This window comes from Electrophorus electricus, chromosome 20 (assembly GCF_041902795.1).
Source record: "Electrophorus electricus isolate QZ-2024a chromosome 20, ASM4190279v1, whole genome shotgun sequence".
Classification (NCBI taxonomy): domain Eukaryota; kingdom Metazoa; phylum Chordata; class Actinopteri; order Gymnotiformes; family Gymnotidae; genus Electrophorus; species Electrophorus electricus.
This window is the reverse complement of record NC_137516.1, coordinates 14412501-14427392: the sequence shown is the minus strand read 5'-3', so window position 1 is coordinate 14427392 and position 14892 is coordinate 14412501. Positions and strand designations below refer to the sequence as shown.

The 14892-nt window shown below is 40.1% G+C and overlaps 3 protein-coding genes across 3 annotated transcripts in view; 1 reads left to right on the top strand and 2 right to left on the bottom strand.

Annotated features, from left to right (window-relative positions):
- Window positions 1-983: 983 nt before the first annotated feature.
- asip2b (agouti signaling protein, nonagouti homolog (mouse) 2b) lies at window positions 984-3154 on the bottom strand. Its single transcript, XM_026998364.3, has 3 exons — window positions 2823-3154; window positions 1647-1723; window positions 984-1444 (listed from the first exon to the last, which is right to left on the bottom strand). The coding sequence occupies exons 1-3, from the start codon at window positions 2953-2955 to the stop codon at window positions 1268-1270; spliced, it is 387 nt and encodes a 128-aa protein (XP_026854165.2). The 5' UTR covers window positions 2956-3154; the 3' UTR covers window positions 984-1267.
- Window positions 3155-6341: 3187 nt separating this feature from the next.
- On the bottom strand, window positions 6342-13193 carry LOC113570077 (sorting nexin-16). Its single transcript, XM_035536528.2, has 8 exons — window positions 12922-13193; window positions 12021-12313; window positions 11606-11692; window positions 11263-11411; window positions 10311-10380; window positions 10070-10206; window positions 9530-9676; window positions 6342-9307 (listed from the first exon to the last, which is right to left on the bottom strand). Exons 2-8 carry the CDS (start codon window positions 12309-12311, stop codon window positions 9193-9195), a joined length of 996 nt encoding a protein of 331 aa, XP_035392421.1. The 5' UTR covers window positions 12312-12313; window positions 12922-13193; the 3' UTR covers window positions 6342-9192.
- A 471-nt stretch (window positions 13194-13664) lies between these two features.
- The window catches only part of ripk2 (receptor-interacting serine-threonine kinase 2), a 13273-nt gene continuing 12045 nt past the window's right edge, over window positions 13665-14892 (top strand). The window contains exon 1 of the mRNA XM_026998325.3: window positions 13665-14368. Within this exon, the coding sequence (XP_026854126.2) occupies window positions 14178-14368 (191 nt within the window). The 5' untranslated portion in view covers window positions 13665-14177. The remainder of the gene's footprint in view (window positions 14369-14892) is intronic.

Sequence of the window (14892 nt, the reverse complement as noted above, 5' to 3'; positions counted from 1 at the left end):
TGAAGGACACATGTGCCTTATTTGAGCTTTGTATACATACAAACATAGGGAAAAAGGATCCTAATTATACTCTGAGCACGTATTTAAAATTACCTTATACAAAAGTCTAACTGTTTTGTCCAGAACCTCTGAAAGAGTCCTAGTTGTTTTTGGTGTGAGAGGTATTTTATGGGGTTATTTAAGATGAGTGGAGTATCAACTGCCATTTAAAAAGTGATTTTTATGCTTTTTTTCATTACAGTGTCAGACGTCAAGGTTGTTTGTGTTTTGCAAACTCACTGCATAAGATGCCCCATTATAGATGTTTGTAGATAATTACTCTATAGGTGAACCTATAAAATAGAGCATGCCCCCCATAGCCAAATCATTACTACAGTCATCATGGAGATGGCACAAAGTTGGTCCCAGGTAAACATAAGATAACTTTTCCTAACAACTCTATAGTGTATGATGATGAGAATAAAAAAAAAACAAAAAACATCTTTTTTGAGCCACCATATACATTTTAATAGAAGGACCAGGCATGGACTCCTGCCAAGCTAAGACCTGTTACAGCACTGACACTTTACATCAGCACTGACACTTTACATCAGCACTGACACTTCTGCTTACAGCATTAGGCATTGCTGAGCCAAACCTAACATGCAGTGCAGTCAAATCAGTGGTAGTACCAGAAGAAATATCAAGATGTTTCAACAGTTAAAGTGGAAGTCTGCCTGCCTGCAGAGAACTGCATGTCCGTTTGCAGGAACAGCTTGGATTTCCTTCCCCAGTGTTTACTACTGCTCAGGAGAGAAGGGTCTGTTTGCAGACTATAAGACAGGGGCATAATGTCTAGGGGTGAAACCACTCTGGCGGTTGACCAGTCAGAGCAGAGCAGGTGAGCTAACCAATCAGAGCAAACTGTACAATTATGCTGTACAAAAGATGTACAGTATGAGAAAATGAGTAAACCCCGCAAATAAAATTCTGAACACTGGAAATGAGCACAATATGTTTCCTTTAATGGACGCTATGCAAGACAATACAAAAATCTATACATAGCCTACTATGCTAAAAAATATCTAGACTCAATACTGTACTATTATGCACACTGTTTTATGTATATTTAGAGGTTAATATTTGGTCTGTTAATTGTACTATAAAGCTTAGACAAGAATTTCAGTATAGGCCTATGCCTAAGGGTGTCTGCACACTGTACGGAAAGCATGTGTAGCGTGTAAAGCGCTATTTATGACCTGCTAATACTCATCGTAGCCTGGCGACGTTATGTCTTTTTGTGGCAGGCTCCCAGCCTCCAGCAGTGGCAGATGGTGTTAAAGAGTCTGCAGTGGCAGGAAGCGCATGGCTCGCAACAAGGTGTGTTTACCAAGCAGCTCTCGTTAAGAAGGGCACATCGGCGAACCGGGGTATGGGCCTCACCGAGCAGCTCCGGGATGGGCCCCTGTAATAGTTCAAAGTTATTATGCTTGACGCTAGCTAGACTCGGTAGGCCTAGGTCAGAACACCTCCTGGCACTCCTAAAAAGAATCTGTTCAAATTCAATGTTTTACTTTCTGCGGCTTCTTTAAAGGATTAATTAGTATGTTTATGTGCGTTGTCAGTGTAAATTAAGGTCATATCTGTGCTTCATAGAAGCAACGTACTTGCACGTGTGTTCCCAGCGGAGGAAGGTAGCGTGTTCTGGCGAAGATCCGCTTCGGTTTCTCCTGATTCCATGCTGCTGTTGGAGAACGGGTGAGTTCATGTAGGATATGTTTAAATGTTCCTTATAACCACATGTTACTGCTCTAAAAGGTCACCAGACGTTACTGGCACCAGAAGTAAACTGGATTCGTGCGCACTCCTTTAAAAAGGAGCTTTCGTGCTTTAACACGATCTATAGTGCGTTTTGGTTAAGGATCAAGTCGATCACTAATTAATTTAAAGTGATCTAAATTTATTTCAAATTCTGTATGTGTGGAATCACTTAGGCTACTACAATGTCACGTTTCAATGATATATAAAAGTAATAAATACAGAACGATTGGAAATTATACGTCCACGAGTGAAGATGCTGATTACAAAGAGAATTCCAATCGTTCAGCCACAGAGACGGATACTTCCGTTCTGTGTTTTTTCTGCGCAAAAATGATCAGGCTGGCTAATCTGATGACACTCATCATTAGCCTTATATGGAATCAAACAGACCCTCAATTCTTTTGGCAATGTTGGCAAAACTATGAACAAGGCTTGATTTATTCCGCCTATAGTTCGTAGAATTTTACATTCTCCTCACTAAAATCAAATGCTCCTTACTAGGAGAGAGATTTTTAAGCATATCTCTCATATTTCTCCATTTTATGGTCAAAAGTATTACCAAAATGAAAATAATAATCGTACCTTCACAGCCGCATTAGTCCTGTCTAGAGTGCACCGAAGGGCTGATTGTGTTTTGAAACATGTCACGAAAATCGGGATTCAAGCTCGGGCAAACGGCTCATTGCTGACGCGGACAGTCACTCAAATGCGTAAAGAATAGCGCCCTTTGTGCGTAATCAGAGGTCCAGATGCAATCATCTTCATTCAACACTGACTTGAGAGATTGCGACGAAGTAAACAAACAGCCAGGCGTTTTTCCACTGAATACTTACCGATGCCTTTCTGCAGGAAACGTAAAACGAATAGGCTATCAAAGTTCGCATACCTAAATCCATTGCGTTTGTCTATTGCTTAAAATAGCCTTTAGAATCTTTAGACTCTCAAGTGTTCAGAGTAGATAAAATTAAATAAATAGATAAATATTAAGGTTTATAGCAAAATGCAGGGAAACTTATTCTCACCTGTAACTGGGGAACTCTGCTTCGCGACGTCGTTTTCATGCTTCCTGCGCGTGTCTGTTCCCTCTGTCGCATCCACTACAGACAGAACCATTAAAAAGAGAAAACAAATACAGAGCAAGTATCTACCGGCCATATGCCTTTCTCTTTTGCCGCAGGTCTAAGCTTGAAATGCCTAGCTTTGATAATAGGTTAAATGTGAACCCGGGGTTTAGGTAGAAAACCACACGAGTGGCCTGAAGCACTGTATTAAAAACAGATCACATTATACCCTTTCAGTCTCAAACTTTAAAGCTACACGGCATACAAGCCCACGCCTACTATTACCTCTGGCGATGAAACGGTCGCATCTCCTCTATATCATTTGGTTACAGTTCCGTTAGATTAGTGTCCGTTAGATCAAAAGCATCATAGCACGGCAACATTTCACACCGATACAAACGATTTTCATGTGAGAATTCAAACATAAGGTAATTGAATGTTTGTGTATGCATTTGTATGATATATACTCTGAAACATTATTTTATATATTTGTTTTTACACAATGATCTAAATATCTTGTACAGAAATAAAAATATATATTTTCTATAGAAATGCATTCTCTGATTCAAATTGTATTGTCACATACTATTTAGAAATGTTAGAATTATTGCAATTGAAATTCTATACTCTTCATTGTGCCTTGCTTGGGATTTGATTTTATTATTGTTTCTCTATGACCAATGATAGGATAGATTTGTGTAAGGAAGACTATAGTTGTTTCAGGTTTGGCGCTGAAGCAGGTGATCTAGAAAAACCCTCTGTTAGAGACAAGTGAAGTCAACTGTTCTTCAGGAATGGACGACACTCATTATCTTCATATTGCAGTGATTCATACATACCCTATTTTCTTCAGGCAATGCAAATTCTGAACACAAGTGTAAAATGACATTTTCTTTTGTCACAATTATGGCTTTTGTTTTTGGTCTTGTGTAATTATAATGCTCCAAATAGTGTGAACACACACACTCGGAAGCTGGATATTGAGGATCACCATGAATGTGCTGAAAGAGGAAGGATAGTTGTTCAAACCAGAGATTCGCCAGATTCGAATGTAGCTTTAATTCAGAAGCAACAAAGCCGTGATGTAGCACTCCATGCCTTGGTTGGTGTTACAGACATAAACTAATTTCATTTATTATAGTCCATTACATGATCTTGATGCTTTCAGCTTCCAGCTGTAGGAAAATAGAAAAGTTACTCTGGATTCTGCATTTATCGTTTTTTGTCAGATTATCTCTGGAGAAAAACAAATGCGTGTTGGCTTCTCTGTTGTAAATATCAGATTTATGAGGGCATTCTCTCAAGAAACAATACAAAGCATATGGGGCTGCAAGACTTTTACATTTTGTAACCAAACAAGTTTTATAGGTTCATGCAGCAGCTCCTACGTGATGCATTAGCTTTAATATTTATGATGCTCAGCTCTTGTAATGGAGAACCTGACATTTATTGGAATTGTGGGTTACATTGGTGGATTCCATTGGGGGGGGGTTCAATGGCTACAGATGACCGTGGTGAAAACATGACAAGAAAATGACAAAACAAAAAGTGTAAACCAAAGTGCTAGAACAGGAATACCACCATGGAAATATCAAATTATAATTTCATAGTCTGGGACCATGTTTTAAAGTCTTTATCAAGCTGTAACTTCCACATTAATAAAAGATGAAATATATGTGTTGTCCACTAGAGGCCCCATTAACCTAATTTTAAAGGTTATTTCTAGTTGATGTGGGTTTTTTTTGTTTTTTTTACTTTTTATTTGAATGAGATGCAGGTTCACCTAAGACTGACTTGGATCATATTCAGTAAAAAGGTAGCAGAAGCCACACTAGATCACAGCTCCTGTGTGAATGCATGAACACACACACACACATACACACACACACACACACACACACACACACACACACACACACACACACACATTTGGGTACTGGCAAAAATAAATAAATAAATACATGGTAACAAATCTGTCTCTGTATTTGTCATTCATTAAACTGGCCTGAGCATGGGATAATTAGACGGGGAACACACCTAAGCCAAGACTTACTGAAGTTATGAGAAACATCCACACATGGTAGGAGCCCTTTCCCATTCTGCTCCTTTAGTGCAACATTTTTAAGAGGAGAAACATACTATACTGCACAATGTTTTTTAATATAACTTTTCATTTCTTCTGTTTGAGCCACTGTGTTGTTGGTGTACGACCATGTTTTGGATCTGTGTCATGTTGACATTCTGCTGTAGAGTTTTCTATCATAGCTCAGAATTTACTGATCCCTAAGTAATTGAAAGCCATCCAGGCTCTGTGGCAGCAAAGCAAACCCACACTGCTATCCCTGTTTCAGGGTTTGGGTGAGATTATGGTGTTGGTATGCATTGTTTTGTTTTTGGTCAAAAATCTAATTTGTAGTGCTGTCAAACCTGATGTGAGTTTTTTTTCTTTTTTCCTTTTTTTAGAGAATTGGTTTCCTCCATTGTACTTTTACTAAGTCATAAATTATTAACTACATCCTCAGCTGTCATGTGATGAGCCTTCATCATTTGATTCTATAGTGTATCACTGTACTCATCTTTGCAGGATGCCTGCTCCTATGGAGAGTAGCAACAGCACTGAGTTTCTTCTTTTGGTAAACTACGTGCCTAACTGTGGACTGATTGAAGCCCTGGTCTTTAGAAAACATTTTGTAACCCATAAAACAGATTTATTAAATTATTTGTTATTATTAAATGGAAATAATTTATGTCATGATCCAGTGATATTTTAAGAGGCATTTGTGTACAAATATTTAGAAAATTGCCAAAGTTTCATAAACTTTTCTTCTTAACTGTAGGTACTACGCAAACATGTTATCAATTGCCACTAATTTGGTGGTCAAAAATAAAAAGCCACTTAATTTGTACCTAATAATATGTTTACTGTTGCTGGATTGACCATTGTGACTCTTTCTTGATTGTAGGCCTTTTTTTCTAAATTATTTTTTGCAGTTCATAAGCTGTTTTAAAACCTTTCTATTCTTTCGTCCACAAGTGAAACTCTTCATTCAAGTATCATATTATTTCTTATTGCGTGTGCCCTTCTCTAAATTTGGCTGTGGGAAAAGGCTATAAAATCCAGGCCCATAAATCTGCAGTCTATCAAATAGCAGACTTGAATCATAGCAGGTCAGTGAAAATAACACATTGACAAAGTGCTATAACACGTTTCTTGAGCCATCGCTGCAAGGCATGAATGACATTCCAGCCAAAAAACAAAGAAAGGGACCCTATGGAAACAGCATAACGTAAGTAGCATGTTCTCATCACAAACTCCATGTACCTATTAGCTCATGTTGTTTCTTTTGAGGGTCCTCTGCAGTTGTTATACTCTCTTAAATGCATGTTGTGCCCTTAATCAGCGATACGGTTTAATAAATGAAACACTGCAGAATCATGAAGCACATGGGCTGTCAAGGAGAAGAAAGGTGGAAGCAGGGGCTCATTTCAAACTTTTAATGAAACTTTAATGTAACATTAATGATTTTAATGAAACAAAGGAATACTAATAATGTGCACACAAAAGGCACACACAAAGCGACATATATAACCGGCGAAGCGGGTTACAAAAAAAGGGTTTATAAAAGAAGGAAATAAAAACATAATGACACACAGGTGGTGCAGCAAATAAAACTGGAACATGCATCAAATGTGCAAGGGCATGGCACAAAAATCAAAACATGGAAAACATTTTTTTAAAAAGGCATAACCCATAAACCACTGCTAGGCAGATGCTGCTGGCAAGGGGGCACTGTCACATAGGCCACCACTAATTCATCATATGATAATTATAATCCCATACAATATATATAATTATAATCCCATATAATATATATCATTATAATCCCATACAATATATATAATTATAATCCCATATAATATATATCATTATAATCCCATGTACAAATTTATTATTTATTTTTCTATGGAACCTTGAGGGCCACATTCAGCAATGTAACTACACAAAGCGACTTCTTTTCACCAGCAAATTGATTGCCCACATCTTTGCACTGTACTGTCTCTACTGGAAATAATAATTCAAATTCCCAAATCAGTGAGTATGTTTTGGATTGGCTTTGTTTTAGTGCACAGTCCCTGAGGATAAGACCTACAACAACTTCAGACCTCCCTTATCTTTATGAAACTGTCGATTATTCTGTTCTCAACACAATAATAAAGCTCTTTATAGTTTTGGAATTGAATGCTGGATCCAAACAATCATGCATTCCATTAAATAATTCAGGTAATTGTTATTGTGTTGTTACCAGAGTTAGCAGAGTTGTGACATAGTTTAGTTTTATTCTTGTAGAATTTTGTTGTTGTTGTTGTTTACAAATATGTTCCACCTTTAAAAAATGACAACCAAATAATTAAGTGCAATCAGAATACAGTTTTTCTCCTCACAGGTTTCCTCGATGGCTGATAATAAGGACAGAACTTTTTGTACTAAGGATTGGGCTTGAGTTTTTGAGTTATGCTGTACACATTTTTTTCTCAGAAGTTGACGTAAAACTTCATGTTATACGTCCAAATGTTTCACGCAATGCATAAAAGTCTTCTCAAAATACCACTTATATTTTACATGTCTATAAAGGTTATTATTCTGCCTACAGAAATAGATTTGCATCATTCCATTGTTCTAGATTATGACTTAGGTTTCATGTCTTTTCACCATTTAATATTGAATTGCAAGTTTTGTGTTACGGTTACACTCCATATGTTAAAATAATAGCATCTTGACACTTTCTCGTTAGCGTTCACTGAAATAATTTTGATTCTTTGTCTGCTTATTCATTAAAGATAACGTTAAATGTCTTTTTCTTTCTTGAGAACACGCACATACATATGCACGATACACACATATATCAAATACTAGTTGCAATATCCTACAGTTACTAGATTTGTTTGGGGACTCAGGCACAGGTTACTGAAGAGGTGTTTGTGCAGAATCCATTTAAAGCCACACATTTTAGGTCTACCAGCTCTGTGTAAATAGTGTGGTTGAAAACTGATTAGGCAAGTGATAGCCAATTATATCGTGCTTATTACCAGTAATACACAGTTCCCTTGCCTAAACATTGGCGAAGGCAACAGTCACTTGCTGCGTCTTGACGAGGAGCACAAACTATCTTGTCTGCCTAATCCCTTACCCGCCTCTCGGAGTTGATGACTCATTCCGGACATCACGGGGTAACCATTTTCTAATAGGACAGAACTGCTGAATGCGGTTTGTACACATTATGAGTCACAACTAAAGATCATTTTACACTGCAACGGCACGTCATGAGTAACAAGTTCCTTAATAAATGTGACAATTTACACCAGATTCGTGCTGCGGGCAACACTACAGAGATCACGTTTGCAGCAAGCAAACGAAACCAGCAGTTCCTATCTAGAAACAGTACATAATTACTGCTGTATCATTGCCCATAATCAAAATAGAAAATAGCCAGCCGACGGTGTATTTTAGTTAGCAACTGAGCTTTGACAAAACTCAGCAGATTAAACCATGGGGGGACACGCACACGCAATCACAGTCACTGTTTTATTATCGTTCCCACGTGAGCAGGCTATTGTAAAGCTCATCCCAAATACAGTTGTGATTACAGCAATATGTTCATTGTATAGACGTGGATTGCCGCGAGCCCGGTGTGAAACGGCAAGCGTCGCGGAGTGACTTGCAGCGCTTGCCTGACGATTTCTGGTGTAAAATGGCCTGAACACACACACAAACGGTAAAACTACAGGGCAAATATGATGCATCATTCCATCATGAGCGTGTAGAAATGCACAGTACTGACTATATTAGATGCACGTTCAGTACATGAAACATCAATCTCAAACACGTACACCATAGTCATTCCTCATTCAGTCAAGTGATTCACAAAGTAGAGTACAAAGGAGTTCTTCAATTATTCATTACATATGATTGTTTGATTTTTTTCGTCAATAAAGCTGATGACATGACTTTGTGTATTTATACATCAAAGCAAACTCATACACCACAAATTGCAGCTTGACTTATGGGGAATGTGGGATGAAAAGGCACTGCATTCACTTTTCCAAACTGCATTCTGAAATATTTGAGACTTCAACATGTATTTGTAATGAAGTTGAAATGATACTCCTCTATTCATAATGAATAATCACACTGTTGCATGTTTTCACTGAGACCTGAGATACGATCGCTGCCTCTAAAGTATCACAGATCACTTTAGTGTCACATGTTGTACAATTGTTGAACCTCTAAACTCAATCCAAGAAGATAAAAACTCCAATGTAGACACATGTTCTAAACCTGGTCTTCAAGAATTGCTGATGTGTGGAACCTGACACACTCTTGTTCCTCTTGAGGTGGCATGCTCCAGCAAGCACCATAGCTTCTCTTTGGCAAAAGGACCTCAAAACTGTAAAGCGAGAAACACCAGTAGTATTATTTCTACAATGTAAGGCTGAGTACGAGTTCTTGACACTTGTCTCCTTTTAAGAGCAAGTAAATCGATCTCCCTTAACCTATTTAACCATCTGGACTTTCTTGACTACTTGACTACTGAAGCGGATAAACAATTCCTGTTAACCATGTTGTAAGCATTAAGTGTTGTTGGTGACCACAAAGTATAAAGAGGCACCTGTTTCCTGTGTTCCTCACATAGTCCGTGCTTGCCGCTTTAAACATCAGCGCTGAGTCGGTGTCTGTCGATGTCCTGGCGCTGACACAGCTCTCGCTGCACACCAGTCGGAGACTGCCTCCATCACCCTGGCTGCTGGCTACACCACTGCACACGGTAAAGAGGTACAGTGATGGCACTAAAAAGTGCACTCAAACTGCCTGTAAATTCTACAGCTGAACCAACCGTGAATGCACGTCAATCAGTATCAATAAACTGCAGATAAGGACTGAGCACTGTCTGTCTGTTGAATTCTGGTTGAGCCTACCTATGGTTACGCCTACCTATGGTTAAGCGTACCTATGTCCACAGAATTAGCCAACATCCTTTTATACAGTTTCCTGATTTAACTGGATTAACATTACTCCTCATGGCCTTGAGCACAATGAGCAATAGAACAGTGTGACAGAGTTCCCCAAGGCTGTGGCCAGAACACAAGGGTCACCTTCTTGCTTCTGCTCCCCCAGAAAGCCTCAAAACTACATCATGTGGCTGCATTACTTTTTTGTTTGCTCCAGCTTGTTTATTTGGAGCTCACGGTCCTCCAAGATTCTCTTCAGAGACTCAATTTCTCTTTGCTTTTCCAGCAGCTCCCTCTGCAGCCGATGATTCGTTTCCTCCAGAGTCTCACAGTAGGCCTGCAATAGGCAGGGGTCACAGGTTGTTTTATTTGCTGTTTGCCATCCTTGAGGGCAATCACTATATTCAAATGCACTTTGTCAGCACAAAAGATAGTTCTTACCCTACTCTCTTCGAGACTATCAAATGGACCAGGTGGGTCATCCAAGCACAGGAATCCCCTTACGACATCACTGGGAAAAGAAGGCAGACATGCTAATTGCAGAGTAATAATTTTTTTTGACAATACCTTCCACAAATCATACTGCCATCAGTAACCAATATGAAAACACAGGCTTATTATATACATATACACCATCAGTATCTAACTAGTTCAGTGGCTAGCTTGTGTTTTTGGACCTACTCCAAAATAGAATAAACTCCAAACCAAATAGCCATAGTAAAAATTATCATTACCACTACTGCAATTTTAAGTTAAAAGTTTATTTGTCACATACATAGTCATACACAGTATAACTGGCAGTGAAATGCTTTTTAGTAACTGCTCTACAGGGAAATGGATGCAGCAATTTTACTGTCATGCTCATTGCTAACACATTATTTAAAAGGAAGATCAGGCTGCTTTCACAATGATATTGTGAAATAGCCATATGACACTTTCTCACATCAGCCCTTTAGCTGTTATTTTTACAGTAATTCACAATGCAAACATTGTAGATTCATGAGGATGTCCAGCAGTTTTCAGAAAGAAGAACCATGATGGAAATTCTTGATTGTCTAAGACAAGGTGAGGCAAAAAGATCACCTGCACAGTCATAACCCCAAAACCCCAATGAACCTCTCTGTACACCATGAGATATGTCAAGTCTTTAGAATCCACTAACCTAATCTCTGACATCCAGAACCAAACAGTGCACAACAGATACACAATCCTAAATCAACCTAAAAAGACGGGTTTACAATGGGAAGCACTGTCCTCTCATCTCTGGAACGTGTGTGTGGGGGCCAGGTAATAGTAGAGTGATAAAGGCGTAGTCAAAATTTCAGTGCTCAATTCTTGTTTATGCGCATTCTTTTGCGTGTGTGTGTTAGCCAGGTGTGATCCAGGTTGGCACCTGCTGACGATGTCCTTAAGGGTGACCATGTTCTGCAGGAAAGCCTGCAGTCCTAGCCGTCTTGCCTCCAGGAAGTCCATGTCATAGTTGTCTTTGAACCAACGCTTCGGTGGCAGATCAAGTCTGAATTTGGGAAACAACTCTCTGAGCTTATGCGCATCACGCACATCCACACACACACACCCACCCACCCACCCCCCACCCCCCCCCACACACACACACACACACACACACACACACACACACACACACAAAAATGCTGATAAGTAAGAATTGTGCACTGAATTTTTAACTATGCCTTTATCACTCCACTATCACCTGACCCAAGGCACATCCTCCGAACCTTGTCGTTTAGTCTGCAGAAGTCAGTGTATCGTCTAAAAATGACCCAGCTCTCATCAGGTGCTCTCCGTACCAGGATCTTGTAAACCTTTAACAGAGAGGGAGAGATAAAATGCACCTCTAGTCAGCACTGGAATGTGGGGGGGGGGTTGCCCATCATGATTGTATAACATCCAGTCATTTTCTGAAGGAGGATTTTCCTAGTATTTCAAAAAGAGGTTTCTGTGTCTACATCTAACACCATGTGCCTGTGACCATTTGATTCACTTCCATTATTTCCAGAATAAGAGTTACTCAGACTTGCCTCCTCCTCCTCACAGCTTTTATTAGTATAGCAGTTGATTTCACAGACCCAATAAGGTTTTCACCTGAAGTGAATGCAACCCGACAGCACCTACCAGCATCCAGAAGCTTACCGTAAACTTTGCCCTTTCCTCCATCACGTCATAGCCAAGCAACATGGGCATGGGCGTTCTGTCATGCCAGTCCTCACCACTGGCTCCATCCTCCTCACTGTTCAGCACTCTCAGAGCCTCTGTTCTCTGGTGCTGGTAAGGCACACAAGGTCCTCTCTTCATCCAGGTGCTTCGGGGCAATGCGTCAAGGCTGCCCGACAGATTGCCCAGGGAGGAGGCCCTCCTGTGCCCATGTTGGGCATTCCCATATGTGCTCCTCAGTAAAGGGAAAGGGGCAAACGAGGCAGCCATAACTGCAGTTTATAGGAGGGGAAAAAAAAAAAAGTTATAAGGCTGTTGCGAAGAGAATCTTTTCTTTTGAGGCACGTCATTTTGTCACATGCTAGGAAAAGAATGCAGTGTGCACTGGCATAAATGTGGAGTCACCAACGCACAACGCCGTGGATGTCTGGAATGTGCTTTCAGAGCTGGACCAAAAACAATGGCCACGATTTGGATATGGAGCCTTTACGCTTTAAGGAGATGCGTCACAGCCAAGCTTTAAAAATTATAATGCGTTGAAATAATGTCGATACATAAACATAACGCACGCCGAATAGTAGAATTATTTGAACAACATACGTGGCCGAATATTTGCATTTTGAGTAGTGCATAACCTCATGAAACGTTCAGCGTTAATTATGAAGAGACGATTCAGTTGAACAAAGGACGTTAGAGAAGAACGCCCCTGGTTCCATACAGAAACAGGCCAAGCGATTTGTAGCTATTAACCTGTCAGAATACATTCTAATACGATTTGCGCATCCTATAGTGCCTCAGGCACCTCTTTTTCAAGTCATTTATAATACACACAATAACTAATACTACTGTCCTATAGAATCTTATTTAGTATGATACTTACCTAAAGCAGATTAGCTGTCAAGATGGATCAACAATGTTTCACGAACGAAAGGGCGGAAAATAAACATCAAATTTAAGATCGAGCTTGTTCCATGATCAGCTGATTGCCTGAGCATCCACAAGCGCACAATCACAGGAGTGTTTTTGTCTAGGGATAGAACACTGCCCCCTACGTGATGAATAAAAATGGGAGCCTGTCGAATTGGATCTCGGTCTAGAGAACCCACCTGCTTGCGTTTCGCCTCCCGTTCCATAGACCAATTCAAGTTAGGGAGGAAAAAAAACTAAAATAAAAATTAAACAGTCCAAAACACATGCGGACTATTTCACTAATACTACAGCACTATAATGTGATTGGTAATAAGTCTATTAAAAGAAGTAATAATTGTGTGGGGAACTTTCCTGGGAAATTCCAAGAAACGTCTTACTTCATGGGAATTCCCAAAAAAGGTTCAGGCCGCATAATGCTGTGGGCTTAGGCTAATGGATTTTCATAGAACAAGATTTGTTCGGTGTTTTAGGTATTGGGACAGTAGATATGCGAAGGCCTAATGCTACTTGGAAATGCTTCCCTGAGATTGTCGTGAAAAATTGTGGGTAACAGTTTAGTGAATGTTGGCAAAACAGTTGAAGGACAAAGTAAGTATCAGTATCCTAAACCAATACATTCAAGGAATCACGTTCTCGAAACTCCGAATTTGTCAAACGCTGGACACGCCCCTCATTATATCCGGAAGTAACCTCGGTCGGGCGCTCCGAAATCGGCCCGCGCACGCCTGCGAAAGAAAAAAACAGATCTGAGACGCTGCTGTGGAATTACAGCCATGGGCGCGAGAGCTCATTCTCGACGAATCTAGTCGCGGATGCGCCCTTTCGTTTGGAAACGTTTGCATGAGTCATGTTACGTGTGATAAAGTAGCTGGTAGCTAAAAGCACTGTCGTTTTTGCGGTAACGTTTGACTCATTTTATTTGGGGGTGTGACAGAATTAGAAGCGATACGCAGATCCACCGAGGCTGAGTCGCTCTGACAAATTGTTTTTTTAAGTTGAAAACACGGCAGTTTCGTCTGGTTGTACTCCGAGCGGCTGGTGCAGTCAGCTGGGAGCAAGTCCATTTACATAATGTTATTAGCCAAACGTGTCGGTTCGTTCACTTCGCTCGTGCTGCGTGGGGCTTTTCAGTAGCGCGAGCTCTGTTTTGATTTCGTTGCACAGATACGCTGGGCAGGCCTGTTGTGAGTGCGTGTGTCGGTGACCATGGAGCATCCAGGCTGCGTTAATATCGGCAGTCTCACGAGTGCATTACCGGTTATCCCTTATCGAAAGCTAACAGACTTGCACTATATCAGTAAAGGCGGGTTTGGAACCGTATTCCGAGCACAGCACAGTGACTGGCGCACAACCGTCGCCATTAAGTGTTTGAAACTGGATTCGCCTGTTGGTGAAAGGTAAGGTCAAGAAGTTGTTTACTGGTTTTGCTTTTTTAAAGTTTGTTTTAGCTGCTGCAACGGAACGCTCATCGACTGGTTTATTGCTGGTCTGCGTAATTCCCATTGTGTGCTTAACAAGTTACTCCCCTCCCTTTGCCGGGTCTGTTGTATGTATCATACAGCCGTCGTCTATGTATGTATGTATGTATGCATGTATGTATGTATGTATGTGTGTGTGTATGTATATATGTATGAAGTGGACAAAATTGTGTTCATATGGTGTACATTACATCCAGGAGGACCCAGGTTCCAGACCCTGTTTGATCAGTGTTTATATTTGTCACACTATTTTGAAGACTAGTGTAAAGGGATGTTATCAAGATACGAATTGTTTGTGTATCATAAAAGTATCCAAAGCATCACCAGAAGTGAAACAGAAATCTGAACCAACAAAGCAACACTGTCACTATTGACAGACCTGAGTTCAGCAATTTGGCTGTATTATAGGTTTAGTTTTTAAGCTCCTTTCAGTTTGGTGTGGG